At 34.6% G+C, this 25,469-nt stretch overlaps 1 protein-coding gene and 1 non-coding gene across 3 annotated transcripts in view; both read right to left on the bottom strand.

Annotated features, from left to right (window-relative positions):
• Positions 1-984: 984 nt before the first annotated feature.
• The window catches only part of KPNA4 (karyopherin subunit alpha 4), a 65,627-nt gene continuing 41,142 nt past the window's right edge, over positions 985-25,469 (bottom strand). Inside the window, exons 10-18 of one of the 2 annotated variants that reach the window (XR_016233228.1) lie at positions 25,420-25,464; positions 21,210-21,341; positions 17,273-17,401; positions 15,795-15,899; positions 14,189-14,263; positions 9,485-9,556; positions 8,226-8,388; positions 5,764-5,858; positions 985-2,974 (exon numbers count right to left, since the gene is read on the bottom strand). Coding sequence is in view for 1 of the 2 variants with exons in the window: in XM_002716340.6 (XP_002716386.2) it covers positions 2,876-2,974; positions 5,764-5,858; positions 8,226-8,388; positions 9,485-9,556; positions 15,795-15,899; positions 17,273-17,401; positions 21,210-21,341; positions 25,420-25,464 (840 nt within the window). In the remaining variant the exon portion in view is untranslated. The remainder of the gene's footprint in view (positions 2,975-5,763; positions 5,859-8,225; positions 8,389-9,484; positions 9,557-14,188; positions 14,264-15,794; positions 15,900-17,272; positions 17,402-21,209; positions 21,342-25,419; positions 25,465-25,469) is intronic. The other variant, XM_002716340.6, reaches the window with a different exon arrangement.
• Positions 16,719-17,052, bottom strand: LOC127483099 (small Cajal body-specific RNA 7). Its single transcript, XR_007909062.3, has one exon.

The raw sequence follows: 25,469 nt of genomic DNA, 5'->3' as shown, positions 1-25,469 counted from the left end.
CATGTAGCCGTACATTTTAAGAAATGAACAAAGCCTCTCAACTTATGAATTGAAGCCAAGGCAAGCCTAAACTAAACCATCCTCCACAACTCCCAAATTCTTTCAGATACTAAGCCTTCTGACACACTTCTAATACCACATTCTTATTTTAAAGCATGTGAGAAGGGCACCATACTCAACAGAAGTCCTAAGATGAAAAAAAAAATCAGGGACACAGGCTTATTATTCCATTCCCACCCCAACACCTACCCCTACCATCAGAGTAATGGTTTGTTAAAAATAAATCCATTACCTAGACGGAGAATTTAAAAAGTTGTGTTTAAACCAGGTAACTCTGGTGAACTGTTAACTGTATTGAAACAATCTCAGACACGCCAAAGCCTTTCCCAGAATTCTATTAGAAAATTTATGTCCCCATACAAGATCACAGGAAAAATATTTAGACCATCAGGTAGTCCTTATACTCAAATTATTATCATAATATCACCCTACCTATTTTATAAAAAAGGATATTCTATAAAAATCATTTGGCCTAGCAAAAACTCAGTGACTGACTTTGAACCAGATTTTTCTTTACTAAAAACAAGAATTATGTAAAGTAATGTTGCATTTATCTTCTAGGAACTAAAGTCTTCTATATAAACCACCCTTTGTATATAATCTATCATCTGGAAACATGTTGAAGTTGGGTTCAGAGATAAAATACAGCTCATATTCTTTCTCTCAGTCTATTTTGCTGGGAAAGTGAAGGAAGGTTAAAATCTTGGCTTTGACAAACAGAAAGCAGAAGCATAGACCGTGTCAACTGAGCAAATTCAGTGGGCCAAAATATTAGTATGTACATATTGAAATTACAGAATGAGATTTCTTGTTTTGTTGGCCCTAGGTAAAGAGCTTAAGAAAGACAACAAGCTAATTCATTCACTGAGTTATAGTCTAATTTAAAGATTAACATTTAAAAAATCCACACACCACACACACACATCCCATGTAAAACATTGCTTTAAGTTTTAATGTTTATTTCCCCAAGACAGCCTAGCCTGCAGTCTACTTGGATAAATTTTACAAGCTAGTTTTCTGCTGCTTCTAGTTTTAAACTTTAACCATGTTTCTGATGACAAGGAATGCTGCAAAAATACTCTAGTTCAACAAAGAGTTATGATCACAAAATAATTTTTATCCATTCTACAGTGTTTCAGAATTACCAGTTGATTTTTAAACACAAAGTAGATATAGATGCTAATGGTGGCTAATCTGGTATGTTTCTTATAGCAAACTGTTGTTCATGCAACACTTGTGCTCAAAGGGGAAGGCACAGGATTTCCTACAATGAGCCACCTTATAAAGAGTTCTTTTTGTACAAATTAATTTATGTCACATTTAATTTAGTGTGCATAACCTCAAAACTGAGGCATTATTCCAATTTATAAAAACCACTTGCATAACTTTTATGCAAGTTTTAAAAATACAAAGTTTTCTCTCTAAAGTGGCTCAAAATAGATTGTTCATGGCTGCCTACATCTAAGATAAAAAGATTCTAAAACAATTGAACAGATTAGGCATATTATTAAAGGTGTTCAAACCATTACTTGATTTGTACATCTACTCAAACCTCTTCATCGGTCTTTATTCAGCAGTACATATGCACCAAATTCCATTTTAGAAGTTTCCATATCATTTTCATAGAAAACAAAGTTTGAAAACAAGTAACATTTAAACACAGCACGGTATTCTACCACAACTGAAACTTTTTTCTTCTTCTTCTTTACAGGACTCAACAAAATCTAAAAATGAACTATGCTGTAGATTTACTTCATGCAAAGATCTTTATGTTATCTCTGAAAATGAAAAGGATGGCCTTTTAAGCACATTTTACTGTTTTTATACTATTATGGCAACTTGTGTACTGCAACACAGTCTATTTTGAGGGAAATTTATGATTTTTTTCATGCAAAAATCTACACAAATTAGTTTTGATGATATGGAAAGCTTTTCATAGCATCAAACATTCATCTGGTGCAAATGCACAGGGAAACCTTCCTGAAGTTTTCTGACTTGAGAAGCAACTAAAAAAAAAAGCCATATTAGGTAAAGTAAATTAAAAAAAAAAAAAAAAGGGTGGGATGGGGAAAGGGAATAGAGGAAATAGAAAACACAGGCTGCAGAGTAAACCAATGTCTGCTGCTAAACCGGTCTTTGTTTTCATGTCCAGTGTACAATAACACTTATGATCTCACTCTGATGATTTACTAGGTTTGTTATCAGCCCCCCTGAAGGCGAATCAAGCTTGCATGCGTTCACATACAGCACCACAACCACACTCTCGTACACAGTCACTCCAGGACTAGGAGTCTGCTTCATGAGTGAAGAGCCCTAGATTTGAAAGATGAACCTGGCTCTTTATCACTGAGCCAGACATTCATTCAACATTGTCCACTCACACACTGCTTCATAGCAAGGCCTGGGCTCATGTTCCTTTGACTTATATGGGCATTCTTTTCTCTTTTATGCTTACAAGGCTTGAAGATGACAATACTGCACTTTCCCCTCAATTGATATAGAGTTAAGTCAATGTTCCTTTCTCAGGCACTGAAGATCTGTGACCTGTAGCCCTTTTTACTTTGAACAACCTATATAAGCATCCATGTAAAGTTTTCATTACATTTGCCACTCATTCTCACTCGCACCCACTCGCCATCTAGACCTCATTTGGGCATTTTCTGTGATTCCAAATGAAATCTTCACATTTTCTTTCCCGATTTAATGCAGCAGCAGATCCCATGAGCCAAGCTTGATGGATCAAACCTTTTTATATATATGTATATATATATATATATCTCAGTGCTGCATTGTACCTAACTTCCACAACATCTTTCTAAAACTGGAACCCTTCTGTTGGTACATTGGCAGATGAATTGAAACCAAATGTTCCACCTTGGATCGCCTCTGGAACAAGGCTAGGATCTTCATCAATCTAAGGGGAAAAAGAAAAGAATGTGATTAGTTTTAATGTATGTAGTAAACTGCAGAATAGCATTATTCTCACTATCCTTAAAAAAAGTTGTAGAGAGGTAAGTGTCAATCTTGCCCCACCATTCTTTAGAAAGCTGATACACTTTGCAAAGGTTTTTTCTTAAGGGACACTACAATGAGAAGAAACAATAAGCAGAATGGCTATCTTCTAATATAATCAAATAGTAGAAATAGATTGGGAGATGGTCCTAGGTCTCAAATCAAAACATATATACTAGTACTCACTATTACTTCCCTTATACCGAGCAAGTTAAGTTGATGACATTTAAAAAATTAACACCACTACTTTTGGGAAGTAAGCATAATCAATCTGGTCAACTTATAAATAATAATTGGAAATGAATGGTATTTGGCTTCAAGATAATAACAGTTTTGCTAATTAACCAACAATATACAACATGCTTTATATCTAAACACTCTTGAAATTCATGAAGTTACAAACCTACAGTGTGGTTCCTATAATCAAGAAAATCATCTGAATTACTCTTTCCACAATGTAAGAAAGAACAAAAACTTCCTGGCCTTGGGGTGGGCATTTGGCACAGCAACTAAGAGACCAGTATCCATCCCATACTGGAATGCCTAGGTTTGAGTCCTAGCTCCATTTACAATCTCACATCTTGTTAATGTGCACTATGAAAGGCGGTAGTACACCTACTTGGGTCTGTTCTACCAATATGGGAGGAGCTGTACTGACTCTAGGCTTCCTGGCTTTGGCTTAGCCTAGCTCTGCCTATTGTGAGCATTTAGGGAGAGAAATCAGCAGATGGAGATCTGTCTTCTGTCTCTGTCTTCCAAATAAACAAAAATTTTTAAACAAAAAGAAATCATAAGGTCTTCTCATTTTGTTAGTCACATAATTGCAAATTTGGACTTGAAAAAATTCAACTTAAAGAAATGAAATAAAAGTTTTCTTAGGAGTGGGCATTGTTAAGTAGAGGGATGCCTTTATCATATATTGCAGTGCCTGCATTAGAGTCCCAGCTCTGCTCAGACCCAGCTTCCTGCTAATATGCATTCAAGGAAGCATCAGGCAATGGCTCAATGGTCCCTGAAACCCACATGGGAGACTTGGGTGGATTTTCGGGCTCCTGGCTTTGGCCTGATCAAGCCCCAGCTGTTGTAGATATTTAGGGAGTGAACCAGGAGAGAGGAAGATCTCTTTTTATCTGTCTCTGTTGCTTTGCCTTTCACATAAATAAAAGTTTAAAAAGAAACTACTCTTAAGAGAATGTTCCTTTTCTGGATTTATTTCTGATAAAAAAAAGCCTTAGCTTGGACAAAACTAAAAATAGTCTAATTTTTTTAAAGATTTATTTATTTTTTTTGAAAGGCAGAGTTACAGAGAGGAAGAGATAGAAACAGATCTTCCATCTATTGGTTCATACCCCAAATAGCCTCAATGGCTGGGACTGGCTAGGCCAAAGCCAGGAGCTTCTTCCAGGTCTCTCTCTTGGGTGCAGAGGTCTAAGCACTTGAGCCATCTTCCACTGCTTTTCTGTGTGCATTAGTAGGGAACAGGACCAAAGTACAGCAGTAGGGACATGAACTGGCACCCATATGGGATGCCAGTGTTTCAGGTTGTGGCTTTACCCACTGCAATACAATACTGGCCCCTATAATTTTCTTTTGTGGCATTTTCCTTATTAGGTTCATGTTCAAACCATTCATGCTTAACAAAATAATGATTAATAACATAATTTTACTATTTTGATATTGAGGAAGAGTATATAATAAGAGTCATTCTTTGAAAAGGTGAGAAAATATTTCAAGAAATCCACTGTTGGCTCTATTTAGTCATTATATTTTTCTAAGAGGCAACTGTTTTTAGTTTTCCAAAGAGGTAATAATAAATTTCAACTAATATATACTGACAATCTGAAAATATTTTTATACACTATATTTTATATTATAAAGTACCTTTCTCTTATCTGATAATCAGTAACAGTTTCATTTTATCTATCTTCTTCATATTTGTTTTTGGTTACCAAATAAAAATAAAAGTGACAACATTCAAATGTGAATTACCTAAATTTTATCATAAAGGATTTATTAAAGGACATATGCTAATATCACAGATTTATAAATGTTATGCTATTACCAATAAAAATATGAGGACTATCAATACATCAAGTTTAAATAAAATGTGACTCATCTGGTGTCAAAAAAATTATTATTTTGGGGCTGAGGCTGTGGCATAGTGGGTAAAGCTGCTGCATGCAGTGCCAACATCCTATATGGGCACCAATTTGAGTCTTGGATGTTCTACTTCCCATCCAGTTCTCTCTGTTATAGCCTGGGAACGCAGCAGAAGATGGCCCAGGTCCTTGGGCCCCTGTACCAGTGTGAGAGACCCAGAAGAAACTCCTGGTTTCTGATCAGCCCAGCTCTGGCCATTGCAGCCATTTGTGGAGTGAACCAATGGATAGACCTTTCTCTGCCTCTGTAACTCTGCCTTTCAAATAAATAAATAAATCTTTAAAAAAAAGTTTCCAAAGAGTTCAAAATGTGTGTCTTAATAAACTTAAAAAAATTATCATTTTGCCATAAGAGTTAATATACCCTGAAAGGACTTAAAAATCCTGACATAGGTGTTTCTTTAAGCAAGTGACACTACCTGTCATCTATCTAATTAAAACACACACACACATATCCTGTAGTTTACTATCCTACGTCATCTAGAATAAGGTTTTTACATAAAAATAAGAAAACTACAAAGTTATGAAATACATCATCTGAAGAGAAGAACTGATCAATGATCTCATAGGCCAATTTGTAGATGTCTTCATTTTCATGATTTTGAAGTTGTTCAATTTTCTCCAGTCCTGCAAGAAATTTTATTAAGTAAAACAATGGTAATGTTTTAACAAATTGTAATAATCTTGGAAATACACAATAGCATATTTATATTATAAAATTGAACAACTTGAGTGTCTAACTTCATGTAGACGTGTAAGTAAGCAATGGGACATCTAGACTCTGTATTAACCCATTAAGTCCCAAGTTTTCAATTCTATGAATATTTCAATGACATATTTATTTCAAAGGTACCACAATGGTTTATTTATTGCTCAATTTAAGTCTTTATAGGTGTCCTTTACATAGAATGAGACATAATGAGTTAAGTAGAATAATATATAACCAATACATATAGAAACAATATGTAAAATTGCTTTTGTTTCTTAAAAGTAAAAAGTAAAATCTTCCTACTTCCTAGTACCTTCTAAGTTTTTCTAGAGAACAGTTGTGAGGGATTCTCAAAAAGTTCATTTAAATATGTACTTTTAATTTCATTTTTAATGAACTTTTTGAAGTGTTCCTATATGAAAAAAATCAGAAATACTAATATGATTAACAAATATTATGCTCAAAATACCTGGTAATTGTATGGGAAAATGATCAAGATCAATCACCGTATTTCAGGGGAAAAAGGAACCTTCCCTGTGAACAGTTTATTAAATCTTAGGCAGAAACACTGAAAAAATAACTGGTTGACATGCAAAATGGATCTTGTTTTGCTTTATAGGAGTAATATTTTAAGGCTTCTGAAATAAAGTGAAATTGCCCCTTCATAAGCAAAGTTTTTCCTCTTTTTTTTTTAAATGGAAGAAGTTATGCAGGCTCATTAATCATTCTATGTGCTTTCCTTTTGGTGATCCTTACATTAAAAAACTTAACTTCAACATGTAGGTTGAAGATTTGCAAGTGAACAGCTTTATTTCTTTTCTGAGCTTCTCATGCAAAAAATTTTAAATGCTTGCATGGTAATTCCATCAGGACATTTTACAGATATTTAGAACTAAAATTATCCCATAGTTTGTTATCTTTCTCATTTAAACTGTTCTACAACTGTATTCTTACTTGCTGACAAACAATATTAACCCAAATCTAAAAGAAAGTCTAAATTCCCCTTTCCTTTGATGTCCCATAATATTCTCAAAATCCTATGTCACCCAACCCCTCCCACTAACATCATTAAAATGCTCTACCTGCTGGCCATACTCTATAGCAAGCAGACTCCATTGGTGTCCTTACAAAATACATATTTCTGGGTTTCACCACCAATAAGGTAGGCAATGTTCAAGAACCTATATTTTTAGTTTAACAATTAAAACATATTTATATGCCAATAAAAAAAATCAAGTAGTAGAAATAATTATTCCTTTTGTTAACTTTTCTGGTACCTACTCCCTAATTCGTTCTTGATATTCCTCATCCCCTTTTCCTAATTTGAAAGTAATATGTCATGTTTTGTTATTCTATTTATCACTTTAGTAACTTTAAATACAACTATTTCTTATTAATTTTCAGGCTTCTAACTCTCGCACTTGGTTGAAGATAAAGGTTTTCCTACTATTGCACTTATTTTCCCTTCTATTCACTTCTCAAATAATGTCTTAAATACTTTTACTTTTATGATTATCTAGGTTGACAACATTCACAATCTGTTTCACAGCCACATTTGAGACTTTGTGTCCTGTCTATATGTTAATAACTTTAAGAGTTGAAGGCGAGTATGTGTTGTTTAAATCCCAGGTAGCTCTAGTACACAGCCAGATTTGGGAATTTCAGCCTATAGCATAAAATATCTGCTGTTCTACAAAGCTTGTAAGACTTTGGAGGGGTCTGGTTATTGGCTGCTTCTCCAGCTAGAAGTTGGCAATTTCTACCCCATATTTTATGATTCAGCAACACTGAACTACTTATAATTTGCTGAATGCTATTTCTCACCTCAGACTGTGCTCATGGTGTTATCTCTGCCTGGAACACCTTTCATCCCTTTTTACTTTATTAATCCTTATTCATCTCTCAAAATCCAGCTCAGGTGCCACTTCCTGCTTCTTCCAGGATGGATTAGGTATCCCATTTTGTTGTACATTTCTATTAGGGTAATTAGCACATTAAATCAGTTCATATTTATCTCCAAGACTAGACTACATGCCTTGAGGGTAAGGATTATGTCTTGTTACCACTATGTTCCCAGTACCTTAGCACAGTGCCTGTTCAATCTATAGCAGCAATTAAGTTACCTAAGCATATATATATTCAAAAGGCTGAGCAGAATTCTACACATAATATTTACATTATTCTGTTACTTAAGAGAGAAAAATACAGAAGTGTTATATTAGCAAGAAAATAAAGGCAGCTAAAAAAAGAGCATTAGAATTTGGAATAGCTGATAACAAACTTACCTCCACATTCTTCTATAAGATTGGCTATGGTTTCTGCTTCATCTTCAGCCATTTTTAATATATTACTTAGTCCATCGAGTACTACTTGCACAACTTGTGCATCTTTTACAGTCAACAAGTTGCAAAAAGGTGGGATAACATTTTGTTGGATAAGGTAGGCCACCTGACAAATAAAAACACCATGAAATATAAAATGTAGGTTAACTGTCTGTGTATCATATCATCTCACTGGAATCATTTTGACTTTGGAATTTTGAGCATGGACACATAATCTCCTCTCTCACACGATAAATTAACCCAAATTAAGCTCCTTTTGACATATAGCAAGCTTATTTTTCTTGAATTTAGAAAAAAATTGAAATGAAAAGGTATTATTTTTAAAAATTACAATGGTCAATGTGATGGCATCACGGGCTGCTTTGCTGTAATATTTAGCACTCTCACATGCCTGATTACCTCTCAATTCACTATTATATTTGTAATATTTTACAATCACTTAAATATTTCATTATTTATGTTATTATTTCTATTTTTTGTATTCATATTTAAGTGAATTCACTGCTCATCACCAGGCCACTGCTTTCTGGGAATCTACTGTCACCTAGCTCTGAAGTCACCCTCTTTACCTGCTCTGTGAAACAGATCTGAGCCTTTTAATAACACTACTGTTTCTTTGCCAGTTGGCACAGCTTAAGTTTTGTTACTTACAGGCCTCTGAATAGCCTTTCAATTTTACATTCCAGTCACCTCATATTTCTCACTCTACTTACTAGTCTTAGACACCTGGCTGATGGTTAATTGCTTGTTTGACTTGCTGTTGGTGAATCTGTTTATTGCTGTTGCTGTTTTTATTTTGCTTCCGTGTTGTCATTCATTTATTAGGACAATTTATAAAGCTGTTTCTTCCTGCCATATATTAACTAACTTAAATAGTCTGTTCTTTCTTAAAAAAAAAAGTATGTTCTGTGAACACAGGAATACACACACACACACACACACACATACACAAAACCCGTGACTATAGCAGCCTCAATCTTATCCTGGATTAGAAAATTATTATAGGTTGATGACTGGAAGAACATTTCTCTTCAACAGAATATCCCTAAGAGAAGTGAAGGTGATACTTTTATATAGGGGAAAAAAATAACAGAATGCCTGCTTTCTTACTATTTTTCTTACATTATGATTTACCTAATTCTAAATCATAGGATTATTTGGACTGTTATTTGATTAGTTTTGAGAAATAAAGCTTAACTTACTTGATCTTTCCTTCCACTAATTGTTAAGTTACTTATGGCCCAAGCAGCTTCTTTCTGAGTGCCAAAATCCCCCTGTGAAAAGCAAAAGCAAACGGCTACAAACTGCAATATAGGATTAACTGGATAATATGTTTTCTGAAGTGATTTTTTAACTATTTCCCCAGTTTTCCTCCTAGACTCTCTACATATAATTTTTACTTAAGATAAGCCTTTGAGCTATATCAACTATATCCTACACATATGTAGGAGACCTTTTTATGAACTTTCCTGGAAACAAACTGACTTGACATTACTATTTAATAACACTTCAAATAAAATCAATGATAAAATGAAATAAATTAGTAAAGAAAATTCAGAAAAGTCTAAATTTTACCATATAAAGTTAAAAAAGATATTCTTTTAAACATATAAGAATTTTTAAAAATACCACTTAATGAAATTATGGTAAAGATTTTATATATTGTCTTCCAAACATAAACTGAAAAATGGTGTTCTTAAAAATCACTCAAAAAGTCGCATATTTAATTTAGTAATCCACTTTTGAGAATTTACCAAGAAAATAATCGAAAATAGGGGCTGGAGTTGTGATGTAGCAGGTTAAAGTCATTGCCTTTGATACCAGCATCCTATATGCGTACCAGTTCATGTTCTGGTTACTCTACTTCTTGTCCAGCTCCCTGATTAAAGTCTGGGAAAAGAAGAAGGGGAGGTCCAATTGTTTGGGTCCCTGCACCCACAAAGGAGACACAGAAGAAGCTCCTGGCTTTGCCTTGCCCCACCTCTGGCAACTGCAGCCATCTGGGGAGTAAATCAGTGGACGGAGGAGATCTCTCCATAATTCTGTCAAATATACAAATCTTTGAAAAAATTTAAAATATAAAAAAATTTAAAACAATATTATGTACTTTTTTATATATGGTCAGAACAGCACCCTAACTTACCCACAGTAAAAGCAGCTAAAATTACTAGCAGGGGCATAACCGGCTAATAACAATAAGTCTACTAAATGAAATAACCATCAATTATTAGATATTAAGATATTGTTAGATATTACGAAGACTAGCAAAAAAAAGCCTATTACAAAAAAATAAGAGAAATGCAAATTAAAACAGCAATGAAATATCTTTTTATATTTATCAAACTGAGAAAATGGAAGTATCTGTTAGTGAAGCTGATAGGATAGCAAAATAGTTAAAATTTAAAGGTAATAATTCTTATATTTAATCCAACATGATTGGCATTATTGTTCATCTATAGATCCAATAATCCAAAATCTTATCTGGCAAAGAGAGAAAACTGAACAAGCTATTCCTAATAAAATACTACTATTTAAAAGCAAAACACTGGAAACATCTCAAATGGCATCAATAATAAAATGACTGAGTACATTATCTATATATTGCATTACCATATGGTGATAAAAGGAGTAAGGAAAAAATAAACAAGGAAGCTCTCTATATATATAGTGTCATAGGAGTGATCTCTAGGAACTATTAAAATAAAGCAACGTGAGAATATTTAGTATGTTATCTTCTGTGCAAGGAAGGGTAGAAATAAGCACTTGAATATGTATTTGTGGGGCCAGCACTGTGGTGTAGCGGATAAAGCCACTGCCTGCAATGCTGACATGCCTTATGGGCGCTGGTTTGAGTCCTGGCTGCTCCACTTCCTATCCAGCTCTCTGCTATGGTCTGGGAAACCAGCAGAATATGGCTCAAGTCCTTGGGCTCCACCACCTGCATTGCAGAACCAGAAGCTCCTGGCTTCTGATTGGCCCAGCTATGGCTGTTGCGGTCGTTTGGTGAACCAGCAGATGGAAGACTTCTGTCTCTCTGCTTCTGCCTTTCTGTAACTCTGCCTTTCAAATAAATAAACCAATAAAAATTATTACTTTTAAAGGAAGATGGAATAGGAAGCAATGGACAAAAATGGAAATTAGAGTGGTGCTCATGTACCTTGAAAAAAGTACATATTCTTTCACTGGGAAACCACATAAATAGTTTTATATAATGGTGCTGGCAATAAGGCACAGCAGATTAAGCTGCCACTTGGGATGCCCACATCCCATATTGGGAGTGCCAGATGAGTTCTGGATCTTTTGCTTCTGATCCAGCTTCCTGATAACAGACCTGGGAAGGCAGCAAATTATGGCCCAACTATTTTGGTACTTGCTACCATCATGGGATGCCAGGATGGAGTTCTGGGCTCTTGACTTTAGCCTAGTTTAGTCCTGGCTGTTGCAGCATTTGGGGAGTGAACCAGCAGATGGAAGATTGCTCTTTCCCCTTCTCTGTCTCACCCTCTGTCACTCTGCCCTTCAAACAGATCAATAAATCTTAAAACAAAAAAAAACTGTAACAGAAAAACCCCAAATTAAAACATCTAAATAATCAAAAAAATAAAGAACAAATGGAAGCAAATAACTATGTATCATGTTTAATTTCAAGTGATCTTATTTTAAGCATATCACTGATGGGATGAATATACATTAAAAACAAAAACAAAAAAACAAAAACGCAAATTCTCTCATTATAAAAATACATTTTGGGAGAGGGCATCTGGCGTAGCAGTTGAGAGCATGCTTGGGATGCCTGCATCTCCTGTCAGAGTGCCTGCTTTGGTGCCAGCTCCATGTTAATGTGCATTCTAGGAGGCAGCAGATGATGAATTAAGTACTTGGGTCTCTACCATCCATATGGGAAACCCAGATGGAGTTCTATACTCCTGGCTTCAGCCTGGCTTAATCCTAGCTACTGGAAGAATATGGAGAGTGAATCAATGGAAAGATGATCTCTATTTCAAATTAAAAATTTTTTTAAAAAAGGAAAAAATGTTAAAAATTAGCAGCAATGTGGTCTCATTTTTATATAGGTTATATGTATAGACAGTCTATGTACACATATGTAATATGTATTTATGTAAAATATATTTATATTTGTGTTATTTTCTCTTATGAAACTCAGGATTTTTGTCATCAATGATATACTTTAAAATAATGTATTCAGTGCAGACCATTACAGCCATCTTGGGAGTGAATAAATACATGGAAAATCTTTCTCTCTGTGACTCTTTCAAATAAATAAATGAATTTTTCTTAAAAAATTATCACTTACTTTGTTTACTCAGGCCCAGAAGTAATAACAACCTTTTAACAATGATCACTCTTATACCTGAACTATGATCCTTAAACACCATTTCCTACTGAAAGAATTAACACACAATGGAGAAACATTTAACTCCAAGTCTAGGTCAGAAAGTATACAAGATAAGCCTGGGAATCATGTCATATAGAGCTCTCAAAAGCTATTGGGTGATGTCAAATACACAGGTACCAACCTAAAGAAGTTCCTGTTCATCAGGGGCAACTTGAATATCAAAACCACTAAACCATTAATTGAAATAGACTAAATCTTGCCAAAAAATGATAATTCATATTTTCCTAATGATACTAAAAAATCCATTCTGGTCTCTTTTTGAGGTTGTTAGGGAACTATCTCATTCTTTAAAAAAATGGATAAGAAAAACCAAGCACTTATCTTGCCTTTTCTAAATGAGTTACATTTTGGAGTAATTAATGGCTAATAAAGAAAAGCATTTCAGGGGCCACTGTTGTGGTGCAGTGGGTTAAGGCGCCATCTGATAAGCCAGCACCCCATATGGGCACTGCTAAGTCCTGGCTGTTCCATCTAAACCAGTTCCCTGCTAACGTGTCTGAAAAAACAGCAGAAAATGGCCCTAATGCTTTGGCTCCTGCCACGTACATGGGAAGCCTGAATAGAGTTCTAGGCTCCTGGCTGTTGTGGCAATTTGGAGAATGAACCAGCCAGCAGATACAAGATCTTCCTTTCTGTCTCTTGCTCTCTAACTCTACTTTTCAAATAAATACAAATAAATCTTTTTTTAGCGCTTTACTGAAGAATTGTGGCAATACATAAATGACAGAATTAGAAAGTAACCATTTCGCAACTTCTAGTAAAATAAGAGGTCCATGAAACATTCATCAATTACTACCTAAAAAGCTATTAGATGAAAGACTGATGGATAACTTCACAATTACCATGTGCAGTACGGTAGTAACAAATGAAAATCACTCATCAATCCTGAAATCACTAGATGTATGACAAAATATTGGTTCCTGATTTGAATTATTGGAAACAACATAGTAGTGTATATAGCTATTGCCTAAAACATTTGATTTTATCTACCAATTTACAGGAAAAATGGAGGCATAGAAGATACACAAGATATCTTTTCTTTAATCACAGACCAGTATTCAAAAAAATTGATGCTGTCATTGTGACACTATATTTTTTGTTTTTTGAAAGTCTGTTTATTTTTATTAATTTGAAAGGCAAAGCAAGAAACTGTGAAAGAGAATTATCCATCCATTGGTTCACTTCCCAAATGGCAGCAATAGTTGGGGCTGCGTCAGGCCAAAGCCAGGAACCTGGAACTGCATCTAGGACTCCTGTGTGGGTATAAAGATTCAAGCCCCTGAGCCATCACCTGCTGCCTCCCAGGGTGTGCATTTGCAGGAAGCTGAATTAGAAGCATGGCATAACCAGGTCTCAAACCAGGCACTCCAATATGACGTGTCACATCACAAGCAGTGGCTCAGGTCACTGTGCTATAACACTTGCCCCTTTCCCAAATGTTAATACAAGCACAAGAGATGATATGGCATACAATTAATAGCATACTTACTATTTGATTTGGGGCAATTTATTTGTCCATGCATGCCATAGTTTCTTCACCAGTCAAATGAGAACAATCCTGACCCTTAGAGGCATAATATATCAAATGAGTTAACAAAGGTTAAGTAGCTTTTATCTGATATGCCTGGGAAAGAAGTGTTTCAAATCTCGGATTTTTTTGAACTTTGGAATATTTGCATTTGAGGGGTCTTCAAAAATTTCACAAAAAAATGTGGACTGTGAAAAAACTATGCATGGACTACAACAAGTTTTCTGTACCCATAAACTTATCTTTTAATTCTATTTTCCATGACCTTTTTGAAGTACTGCTAAGATTTGGATATTAATTTGGATGTTAAATGTTCTGCCAAGGCCCACATGTTTAAAGGCTTGGGACCCAAAGTTTTATGTTAAATGTATTAAGAGGTGTTTTTTTTGGGGGGGAGGGGATGGGGCTTTGGGAAGTGACTGGATGGCTTGGGTTGTTAAGAGTGGAGCCCTTATGATTCAATTCTGGTGGCTTTACAAAAGACCACATAGACACATACAGAGAAACATGATCTCTGTCTATTCCCATGTGATATTCTGCATCATCAGCATCACCAAACGCCAAAACAAGGTGACCTGCCCAATCTTGAACTGTGAACCTCCGAAACTGTGAGCTAAAATAAAGCTTTTCTATTTTCTAAGTTAGTTGTCTTGGGTATTTTGCTGACTCAGTACATAGTGAGATATACTGGGGATGGGACCAAAGTCTAAATATAAAATTAAATAAATAAACTTTATACAGTCTAGAGATAATTTTATACCCAATTTTAAAATTTATTTATAAAGATTTATTTTTCTGAAAGGCAGAGTTAGAGAGAGAGAGAGGGAGAGACAGAGAGAGATTTTCTATTTGCTGGTTCATTCCCCAAACGGCCACAACAGCTGATGCTGGGCCAGGCCAAAGCCAGAGCCTGAAAACTCATCTGGTTCTCCCACATGGGTGGCAGGGGCCCAAGCACTTGGGAATATCCTCTGCCACTTTTCCAAGGGCATTAGTAAGGGGCTGGAACAGAAGTGGAGCAGCCGGACTGAAACCAGTGCTCAAATGGGATGTCAGCATCATAGGTTGCAGTTTATCCCACTGTACCACAATGCTGGCCCTGTACAATATTTTTAGTGTGCATGTATTTTGATTGAAACCTATCACATGAGGTAAAGCGTGGAATTTCCCACTTTTTATATCACACTGATGCTTAGAAAGACTGATTCTGATGCATTTTGAATTTTGGATTTTCAGTTTAGTGATGCTCAATCTAAACATGTAAAGTGCTTACAATAGTATGTAGGCATTGATGCTCAGTACTAATAGTATGTATTTTTAGTAAGTCTGAGGACATTAGCAACCTTGGTAAAAGGATGACATTGAAGAAGGGCCAAGAGTTTCCAAAAACAAATGTTGCTTGCATATAAAAACTGTTGAGCTCAAAATCTTTAATACTGCTACTTTATTGTAGCATCCATTTCACTAAATAAATTCTAATAAAATAAACAGAAAAGTATATATTCACATAGTTTTCATGTTTAAGTCCTTTCCTTTTACTCAGATATATGCAAGGTGATTTTCTTACCTTATCCAAAAGGTGTATTATCATTGGTACAAGATTGGCATCAATTACTGCCTGAACCTGCTGCTGATTTCCTGCAGTGATGTTAGAGAGGAACCACACTGCTTCCTGTAAAACAAGACCCTTTTAATATTTCTCATTAAAAAACAAAAACTGCACTTAAAGAAAAAAAGCACTCGCTACTACACTGTCCAAATGGTTTTATTATATAATGAATTCTGTAATCAAAATCTTAGGAATTTCACTTCCTTTTACCCTCCTTTTCCCATGTTTTTTTTTTGGACAAATTGCTAATGGCCCTAATCCAGGTCACAATGAACCCTTGTGAAGAATTCTTGAAAGCAATGCTCCCAAAAAGTATGACTCAAAAGAAGCTTGACTGAACAAATACTAAAGAGCTGATGAACTGTAATACAAATACAATTCCTAAAACTATTGGAAATGAGATTCAGTGCCCTTCCTGCACGTAATGTGCTTCATCTCTATTCTATTCTGATTAAGAGTCCTAGCCAAAGTATATAAATATCAATTATCTAAAACAATAGAGACATGAAAAATTAAATATTGGGTTGTTTTAGCATATCTATTCATATTAGTTATTCAATGCACTATTTTTCTGAAGTACTAACGTGGAACCAGATGTTTGATTTCTTTATTGCTCTACCTTAGTGATTTTTTTATATTTACCTTTATACCACAATGGTGGGTCCTAAGTGTTTTACCAGTTTCATAAATAAATCTATACTGAAGTGACAGCATGAAATAAGACAAATTATCTAATACCTTATGTAGGATTTTATTATAATTTAACAATAAATTTATTAAACTTACCAGTTTACTAAAGGGAAGCAATTTTCTCTATTTTTAAAAACCAATAAACAAGTTTTACTCCAAAAGTAGTATTAACTACTGTATTCGTAGGCTCTTTTGGATCAGATCACAGGACCATGTTTAATGAACCTGTCAGAGATTTTAGGGTGTTAGGCTACTTAGGTGAGCTGTTTTTGGGTCATAATCATCGGCAATGTTGTAATCAACAACCCATGTTATTTCTACAACAGCCTCAGATGCACTCCAATATCAGCATCACCACTCAGTGCCCCCTTTCCATAGCCACCATAAGCACACACATGCTCACACACACACACACACTCTAGTAAGTATCCATAAAACATTAAACTTATAATTTCTTAACATTAATACTAATAATTTCCAGTCATACAACATTCAACACCCAATTATCTCTATTTCATCATTTCCAAGAGAGCCAAAGAGCACTTTACAACTGGTTTGTTTTACATATGGTAAAAACCATACATTAATCCATGTTAGAAACAGTGGACTATTTTATTTTCTCTCAATGTCTAAATGACAGTTTATATTAATAATCAATATTACAGATACCTCTTATATCCTAATTTTATAAATGAAAACTTAGCATTTTATGTGCCATTTACTAAATAGTATTTTAAAATACTTACTTTATTAATTTTCTCTTTGGGATGTGTCAGGAGTGCCGGGAAGTGTGAAAGAGCATCACAGTTCAAAACTACTTGTGTTTGCTCATCAGTTCCAGTAACAATGTTGCCCACAGCTCTAAGTGCAGCTGTCTGAAATGTAGAAAGATTTAATGAAATCATGCCCTATGTGAAATACTCCTTACAGGTTACAAAAGATACATGTGTTCTTTCACCCATTCTTTTATTCCAACTAACCAATCATTTCAGAGCACTTTCTGTCATGTGCTTATCTATGAACAGAGGTGTAAATAGAAAAGATAGAAGTTTCAGCTCTTATGAAGCTTACATTATTTTAAGAAAATACCAAACAAACAAATCAGAAGGATCATTTTAGATAGTAAATGCTTCTATGAAAAATTTGTATACAAGTTTCTTCCTCTTATACAAAATTCTTTTGGGTATATATCTAAATGAGGAACTGCTGATTCATATTCTAACTGTAACTTTTTAGGTACAGTATCCAAATCAGCTGTGCCATTTTACATTTCCAGTAGCAGTATATAAGGATTCAATCTCTTTACAACCTTGCTAATCTCTACTATTATATTATTACAGCTACCACAATGGACATGTAGTAGTACTAACTATGGTTTTGATGTGTTATTTTTCCCTCTTAATGATTAATGAATGATGTTGAACACTTTTGCATGTGCTTATTGGCCATTTATATGTCTCTTATGGAGAATAAATCAAATCTGCTGATTTTTAAATCTGATTGCTTTTTTAGTTTTGAGTTGTTAAAGACTTATTTGTATATTTTGGATATAAGTTCCTTTTCAGATATATGATTTATTTATTTATTTATTTTTATTTGACAGGAAGAGTTATAAACAGTGAGAGAGAGAGACAGAAAGGTCTTCCTTTCGTTGGTTCACTCCCCAAATGGCCACCATGGCTGGCACTGCGCCAATCTGAAGCCAGGAGCCAGGTGTTTCTTCCTGGTCTCCCATGCAGGTGTAGGGGTCAAAGCACCTGTGCCATCCTCCACTGCCCTCCTGGGACACAGCAGAGAGCTAGACTGTAAGAGGAGAGACCAGGACTAGAACCCAGCACCCATATGGGTTGCCAGCGCCGCAGGTGGAGGATTAACCAAGTGAGCCACGGCGCCAGTCCCTCACATATATGATTTATAAATACTTTCTCCCATTCTACAGACTTTTGCACTTTCTTGAAAATGATTTTTTTATTTGAAAGGCAGAATAACAGGAATGGGGGAGAAAAAAACAAAGAAAGAGAGGGAGTTCTTCAATGCGCTGCTTGACTCCCCAAGCATGGTTTTTAATTTTGGTGAAGTCCAACGGATGATTTTTTTTTTCTTTAGCGCCTTGTGCTTATGGTGACATATCTTGGAAACCACTGCCTAGTTTGAAGTAATAAAGATTTATGCTTACATTTTCATTTAAGAGGTTTACAATTTTGGCTCTTGATCCATTTTGAGTTAACTTGCATAATATAGTTTGAGGTAGGGGTCCAACTTTATTATTTTAAATGTGGATATCCATTAGTTCTGGCACTACTTCTCAAAAAACAGTATTCTTTCTCCCAGTGAACTGGTTTGGCACCTTTGTTGCAAACCAATTGGCCAGAAATGTATAGCTTTATTTAGGAAATTTTTATTCTATTTCATTGATCTGTATGTTTATCCTTATGCCAGTATCACAGTCTCGTTTACATTAGCTTTGAAGTTTTGAAGGTGAAAATTCCTCAAACTTTGTTCAAGATTGTTTTGGCTATTTCTGCCTTACTGTGTTTCCATATGGATTTAAAGGGCAGCTTGAAAATTTCTGCAAAAGAGACACCTGGAATTTTAACATTTAATTTTCATTTAATCTGTAGATAAACTTGGGGAACAATGCCATCCTAGCAATATTATGTCTTTTAATCCATGAACATGGGATGTCTTTCCATTCTTACAACAATGTTTTGAAGTGAATCAGCTTCTTTAATGAATAAATTTAAAAGGAATAAAGTAAAGTTACTGAATAACAGAAACTTGAAAGACATAACAACCAGACGCATTGTGTGGATTCTGTTTATCAATTTGATCAAATAGTGAAAACAATGAGGAAGCAGCAACCAGAATTTGCAAATTAGATATTCAATACTGTATTGTTTTGTTTTGTTTTTAAAGTGTGCCAAAAGTATTTTGGTTATATTAAAGAAAAGTTTTAATTTTAGAGATGCATGCTGGATGAAATAATATTTCATATTCAAAATAATCTGGAGAGAGTTGGGACACAGAATAAATCAATATGGGAATTCACTGTACTATTTTTCTAAATTATTCCATGGAAGTTAAAAAGTTAAGGAAATCTCTATTGGTTATAAAGTAAAATACAGAACATTAACTTTCCTTGAGCGCTGGCTAAAGGAAAATTCCAAGCCCTATATTCTCAATGAAGTCCAGTATTAAAACTGAAGATGTATTCTGAAAAAACAAAAACAAAGTACAAACCAAAAACCTATACCAAGACATAAGTACCATACTCAGTAAATGCAAACTTAATGATAAACGTAAAATAAATCACAAATAGCCCTAAGAGACAAACTATTTTATTAATCAATTCTGAATTTAGCTTTCAGTTTCTCTTTCTTTAAAGTGCTGTTATTTCTAAGGCAACGAGTCTCTATTCCAACTGCATATCAGTATTACCTGAGGAGCTATTTAAAGGCTAATCAGATTTCTAGAAAATATTTGAGTTTTACTTAAACAGAATCTTGGGAGGTGTGGAGTTTGAGGTGTTCTTCCTGGTAGTTAAGAATCTGATTAAGCACCTATGTCCCATATCAGAGTACCTGGGTTCAACATCTGGCTCTGGCTCCTAACTCCAGCTTCCTGCTAATGTAGACACTGAGAGTCAGTAGGTAATGGCTCCAAGTAATTGTGTCCTTACCACCTAAGTGAGAGACCTAGACTGAGCTCCTGGTTCTGGCCCAGTTCTAGACATTACAGGCATTTGGGGAGTGAAATAGCAGGACGGAGCTTTTTGTTTCTTTCTCAAATAATTCATGGAAAAAAAAAAAAAAAACAATCTCTAGGAGTTGAACAATTAAAAAAAAAAAACTTTCTTTTTAAAGTTTTACAGTTGTTCTCGTTATCCAGCCAAGGCTAAGTGATGACTTAGGTTAAAGTTTTTCTTATGCTATTACTATACTTTACAGACTCTAAGTCATTGCCACATAAAACATTCTATTTACCTCAGAAAATTAGAGAACATGCTGCATATCCCTTTACCATTGCAGTTTGACAGTTATTACTTCTATTTGTGTGAACTTCTCATCCTCTCTTTTGACACTACATATAGGTTCTTTCAGATAAATACTGTGTAAGAGGATTTAAGAACAATTGAATAAAATAAAAAAACAAGCTTAAAAAAGTTTAAGATGGTGAAAACAATTTAGGGAGCTAAGTAGCATTTATCTGCACAAAACCTTTTTGCACAAAGTCTTTATAAGTGCCAGTGAAGCTAAGAGCGAACCAAACTTTCCAGATCAGTAAAAAGGGACAGGGCGGAATGGGGGGTGGGGGGAATTGGACTGTGGAAGAGGAAGAAAAATAAGAAAAGGAGTAGGAATTCTAAGTATCAACACCTGTTTGATTGCACTCAAGCTGCTAAACTGAATTGCCTATAATACAAATCTGTATTCTACAAAGGAGTCTCTTCCTAAATATGTATTTTTCAGAGAGGGTGGGCAAAGGTAGGTTCAAGCTGTAGTATCCTTACCTCATTTTTTTCCACCTTTAAAATGGGAATAAAATAATTTACTCTTACCATCACAGACATGCTGTCATGCTAAGAATATCCTTTAAACTATTGAAATTGTTTGGCTCTGAATGTCATGTTTACAGCAATTATTATTAGAAAAACTTAAAATTTTTTATCACGAACAAACTTACCTGAACTTTAACTTCCTGATGGCTGAGCAGAGGAACCAAATGAGGAACTATTCCAGAGTCTATTACCATCTGTATCTGTTCATTGCCAGCATCAGTAAGGTAAGAGAGGGCCCACACTGTATCTACCAAAATCTAATGAGTAAAATGAGAATTCAAAGAGCATTTGAATATTTTCTCATTTTAGTAATTCTTAACCATACAATTAATCTAAGATTGTTCTACCACTTGTTTTCTTCTCTCACATGACGCCTTCAAAGAAACACACCAACACTTCAAAAATACAATGTGAAAATGAAGAGACTGAAGAAATGCTGGAAATGGAATTTAAATTATAGATTATAGGATTACTCAGAAGTAATCAGAAGCAAATCCACGAATTAAAGTAATATATACATGACACAAATAAAAAAATTTTCCCATGAAATTGAGAATTTAAAGAGAAATGAAAATGAAATATTGGAAATGATGAATTCAATAGATCAAATAAAAAATGTGGTGGAAAGCCTTAACAACAGACTCGGTAAGGCAGCAGAAAGAATATCCAAGTTAGAAGACAAATCTCTGGAGATTTTAGACCAAAAAAAAAAAGAAGAAATAAGAAAATTAAAAAACAGTGTTGGAGATTCATGGAATACTATCAAACCACAAAACATACAGGACACAGGAGTTCCTGAAGGTGAGGAAAGAGAACGGATTACAAGGCCTTTTTAGTGAAATAATTACAGAAAAACTTCCCAAATTTGGAGAAAGGGGCCTCCAAGTACAAGAAGCACATAGAACTCCTAATAGATATGACCAGAAAAGATCCTCACCATGACACATTGTACTCAAACTCTCCACAGTAAAAAAATGAACACGAGAGAAACTCCAGATTACTTTCAGAGGATCTCCAATTATACTCACAGCCGACTTCTCATCAGAAACCCTGCAGGCTAGGAGAGAATGGTGAGATATATTCCAAGTCTAAAGAGAAAAAAAAACTGTCAACCCAGAATACTGTACCCTGGCAAAGCTCTCATTTAGGAATGAAGGTGAAATAAAAGACCTTCTATAACAAACAGAAATTCAAAGAATTTGTCACCACTCATCTAGCCTTACAAGAGATGCTTAAGATGTGCTACACACAGAAACACAGTCATCACTATGAAAGAAAATCTCCCAGCACAAGAACAAAGGAAATAAAAAGTAAGCAATAGGAATATTTATGGAAAACATCAGGGCCAATAGGCACCTTGAATGTAAATGGCCTCAATCTCCAGATAAAAGATACAGACTGGCTGAATAGATTAAAAAATAAAACTCATCTACTTGTTGTCTACAAGAAACATATCTCACCAACAAAGATAAATGCAGGCTGAAAGTGAAAGCATAGACGATATTCTACGTTAACAGAAACCAAAAAAGAGCTGGTATAGCCATCCTGGTATCAGACAAAACAGTTTTTAACACAAAAACTGTCAAAAGAGACAAAGAGGGCACTATGCAATGATTAAGGGTTCAACTCAACAGGAAGATGTGACAATAAATGTATACAAATCTAATTACAGGGCACCTGGCTATTTAAAAGAAATGTTAAGGATCTAAAGGGAGAAAAAAAAAAACTCCAATACAATAGTAATGGGGGACTTCAATACCCCACTTTAAAAATGGAAAGATCATTCAGACAGAAAATCAGCAAGGAAATAGTTAATCAAAACTATAGACCACGTGGATCTAACAGATATTTTCAGAACTTTTCATCCTACAGTTGCAGAATACACATTCTTCTCACCAGTGCACGGAACTTTCTCTAGGATGGACCACATGATAAGCCATAAAGCAAGTCTTAGCAAATTCAAAATCATACTATGCCATCTTCTCTGACCACAATGGAATGAAGTTGGAAATCAAGAACTTAAGAATCTCTAGATCACATGCAAACTGAAAAACATGCTCCTGAATGAACAGTGGGTCATAGAAAAAAATCCAAAGAGAAATCAAAAAACTGTTTGAGTAACAGTTTTTTTTTTAATACTATTTGTTGAACATTTTACTTAGTACAGAGTTAATCTTCTGTGTATAAAGTTAAATGAAAGTAGATTTTAGTAAAAAATAAGAATGGGAATAGGAGAGGGAGTAGGAAGAAGGGTGGAAGGGCAGGTACGAAGGGAAGAATATCTATGTTCCTAAAGTTGTATTTATGAAATGCATGAAGTCATATACCTTAAATAAAAGGTTTCTGGGGGAAAAAAATCACGATTTAAATCAAACTAGATCTCATATATTCTTTTGTGACAAAGTTTGTATTCTGTAAGTTTACCAATTACAACTAAATGTAATGTTGGTGCTTTAGTTATGGCTTGTAGAAGCAGTTAACTAGTTTTATCTTTAGTTCTTTGATGGCTTGACTTAAGAACACACTGCTAAATGTTTACCCAAGATGACTCTAATAAACATCACTATTTAGTAAATAATATTATTAATTAAATATGTAACTAAAAACAACAATATAGACTGGCTTGAGAAATTCAAGGCACATAAAAAATAAAGATAAATGTAATCAGAATCTCACCTAGATTGAGGTAAAGAAACATAATGCATCTCTGAATAAAGTAAATGAAGATGTCTGGTTTTTTAGTGGTAGTATAACTTTGAGATTAATCTTTTTTTATGAATATTTTAAAAGAAAAATGTTGAAATTTATACTTCAGTCAAGGAACATGGCTTTCAGGAACCAAAAACAAAAAATGCTTATATAAATATTTAAGATCTATCTGATTCAATCAGACTATCTGGCGCTTAAAAAACATCTTTAGAGCAAAGAGCATGTTTAATAAATTTTGTACATTATCTCACTACTTGATGTAGCAAAATTCTGATTTTAATTTGTTCTACATACTTTTAGGGGATTCTGGCAAAAAAAAAGTATAATCCTAAAACTGTAAAGAAATGAAATAGCTCATCAAACACTGCTATCACCATAGCAAATCGTTTTTTAAAGAAACACATTACTTTCTGATTATTGCTATCTATATTTCACACATGGACAGTCCCTTACCTATTATATTCCCTAATTTTTCTAACAAATCAAAGGCTAGTCTGGCTTTTATAAAAAATCAGGTCAGTTTCCCACCTCATTTATTTGTTATGTTTAAAATCTTGCTTGTGCTGTTTTCTTCCCTTGTTTGAGAATAGTATTTTTTTTTTTTTTTTGACATGCAGAGTGGACAGTGAGAGAGTGAAAGAGTGAGAGAGAGAGAGAGAGAGAGAGAAAGGTCTTCCTTTTCCACTGGGTCACCCCTCAATGGCCGCTGTGGCCAGAGCACTGCGCTGATCCGAAGTCAGGAGCCAGGTGCTTCTCCTGGTCTCCCATGCGGGTGCAGGGCCCAAGCACTTGGGCCATCCTCCACTGCACTCCTGGGCCACAGCAGAGAGCTGGACAGGAAGAGGAGCGACTAGGACAGAATCCGGCGCCTCACCTGGGACTAGAACCCGAGGTGCCGGCGCCAGTCATTATAACTGGGAGAAATGGAGTAAAAATATGAAGAACAACTGATGTTCATAGGTTTGGTAAATGTATAGGAATACAAACTCATGCATACAGGCACAGTATTTCTACTCATTTTTCAAAAAACAAAAATGTCACTAAGTGCATGTTATCTGTATTATAATTGGCCAGGTTATCAATATAAGCTTCCATTAAACATTCATGAACAAAGATAATCTTAGTAAGGGAGATTACTGACTAGAAACTTAAAAACTTTCTATATGAGTTTTTCTAACATTGATATACATGAGAGCACTTCAAAATCTGTGGAGACATCAAATTAAAAGACAAGCTTATTTTAGTGAAGAAAAAAAAAAAAAAACCTGAAATCCATCCAGTTTCTTCATAATATACAACTTCCTTGAAGTTTTTGAAGACAACTTGTACATACATACATCTTTATGTATGTACATGTACATTACTGCACAGACTAAAATAATAACTGGGCTTGACTTCCTCACTGAAATTATATTTTATGATACAGGTAAACATAAATATAAAAATACCAAATTTGTATTTCAACCCTTGAAGTACAAAAATCAGATAGTACAATGACATGTCTTCAAATAACATTTTCTCCCCAATTTCCAGCCCTAAACATAAATGTACATAAGATATATACACACACACATAATAAGACATAAATGTATATACATAAACATAGGATAGGAAGCATTTACTCACATTTACGTCTGTATGATGAATTAAAACACAAAGGGCTGGAAGAATCTAAA

This window comes from Oryctolagus cuniculus, chromosome 4, assembly GCF_051225735.1.
Source record: "Oryctolagus cuniculus isolate XC-2025 breed Fujian yellow rabbit chromosome 4, ASM5122573v1, whole genome shotgun sequence".
Taxonomy (NCBI): domain Eukaryota; kingdom Metazoa; phylum Chordata; class Mammalia; order Lagomorpha; family Leporidae; genus Oryctolagus; species Oryctolagus cuniculus.
This window is presented reverse-complemented; position numbering and strand designations above follow the sequence as displayed.